The 1,649-nt window shown below is 43.4% G+C and overlaps 1 protein-coding gene across 1 annotated transcript; it reads right to left on the reverse strand.

Moving 5' to 3' along the window:
- Positions 1–658: 658 nt before the first annotated feature.
- LOC113594868 (60S ribosomal protein L17-like) lies at positions 659–1,341 on the reverse strand. Its single transcript, XM_053213289.1, has one exon. The coding sequence runs from the start codon at positions 1,299–1,301 to the stop codon at positions 747–749; it is 555 nt and encodes a 184-aa protein (XP_053069264.1). The 5' UTR covers positions 1,302–1,341; the 3' UTR covers positions 659–746.
- Between the last annotated feature and the right edge of the window lie 308 nt (positions 1,342–1,649).

Below are 1,649 nucleotides of genomic sequence, written 5' to 3' on the forward strand. Positions count from 1 at the left end.
CTGGATCATATGGTGGGGGTATGTTTTGTGTTGTAAGAAACTGCCAGACTGTGTTCCAAAGTGGCCCTGCCATTTTTGTCTTCTCATGAAGGAATAAGGGTTCCAGATGCTCCATATCCTTGCTAGTATTTGATGGTTTTGGTGTTCAGATTTTGGCTATTTTCACAGGTACTTGATGGTATCTTACTGTTATAATTTGCATTTCCTGATGATATGTGATGAGGAGCATGTTTTCATATGTTCACTGGCAATCTGTATCTTCTTTGCTGAGGTGTCTATTAAGGTCTTTGGCCCATTTTTTATTCAGGTTGTTTCTTTCCTTATTGTTGAATTATTTTAAGATTTTTTTTTTAGGTGCACCTGGGTGGCTCAGTTGGTTGAACGTCTAACTTCGGCTCAGGTCATGATCTCACAGTTTTTTTAAGTTTTTTTTAATGTTTATTTTTTAGAGAGAGACAGATAGAGACAGAGTGCAAGTAGGGGAGGGGAAGAGAGAGAGGGAGACACAGAATCTGAAACAGGCTCCACGCTCTGAGCGGTCAGCACAGAGCCCGATGCAGGGCTCGAACTCACGAACCGTGAGGTCATGATCTGAGCCAAAGTCGGACGCTTAACCGACTGAGCCACCCAGGTGCCCCTAAGATTTTTTTTTTTTAAATTTTTAATGTGTATTTATATATTTTTTTATTTTTATTTTTATTTTTTTTTCTGTTTTTACTTTTATTTGCATGTATTTCATGCAGAATTTACTCCCGGGCCATAAGTTTTTGTTTCTTAAGTTTCTTCTGGGATATCTTTTTCTTCTGTGCAACCTCCTCTTCTGGTTTAGGAACAATCTGCTCTTTTTCAGTAAGGATCATCTCAATGTGGCAGGGAGAGCTCATGTATGGGTTAATCCGACCATGAGCCCTGTAAGTTCTACGCCGCATTTTGGGGGCTTTGTTCACCTGGATGTGCTCAATGACCAGAGAATCTACATCTAAACCCTTAAGTTCAGCATTACTCTCTGCATTTTTAAGCATGTGCAGTAAGAATTCGGCACTCTTTTTGGGCCACCGACCCTGTGTCCAGCCCCACTGTTTGGCCTGGGCACACCTACCAACTCCACCATTGTAGCGTCGGAATGGCACACATTGCTTCTGCAAAGTGACATCTTTCAGATACTTGGTGGCTTTTCGGATATGCATACCCTTGATGGCCTGGGCAGTTTCCCGTGTGTTCTTAAAGTGAACATGAAGATTTGAACCTCTTGATTTGCATGATTTTGTCGGGTTTTCCGGGTCAAGTGAATAGCGAACCATTTTCAGAGATTACCTCAGGCCGCTTACGGGAAGAGGAAGAGCGGTCAATGTGTATTTATTTTTAAGAGAAAGAGTGTGAGTCGGGGAGGAACAGAGAGAGGGAGACACAGAATCCGAAGCAGGCTCCAGGTTCCAAGCTGTCGGCACAGAGCCCAACGGGGGGCTTGAACTCATGAACGGTGAGATCATGACCTGAGCCAAAGTCGGACGCTTAACTGACTGAGCCACCCATGTGCTCCTTTAAGATTTTTATTTTTAAATAATCTCTACACTCAATGTGGGGCTCAAGCTCAACCCCGAGATCAAGAGTCAAATGCTGCACTGACTGAGCCAGCCAGGTGCCCCCTT

This window comes from Acinonyx jubatus, chromosome E3 (assembly GCF_027475565.1).
Source record: "Acinonyx jubatus isolate Ajub_Pintada_27869175 chromosome E3, VMU_Ajub_asm_v1.0, whole genome shotgun sequence".
Taxonomy (NCBI): domain Eukaryota; kingdom Metazoa; phylum Chordata; class Mammalia; order Carnivora; family Felidae; genus Acinonyx; species Acinonyx jubatus.

Coding starts and splice junctions, on each gene's coding strand:
- LOC113594868 (XM_053213289.1), bottom strand. CDS start 1,301: ATGGTTCGCTATTCACTTGACCCGGAAAACCCGACAAAATCATGCAAA.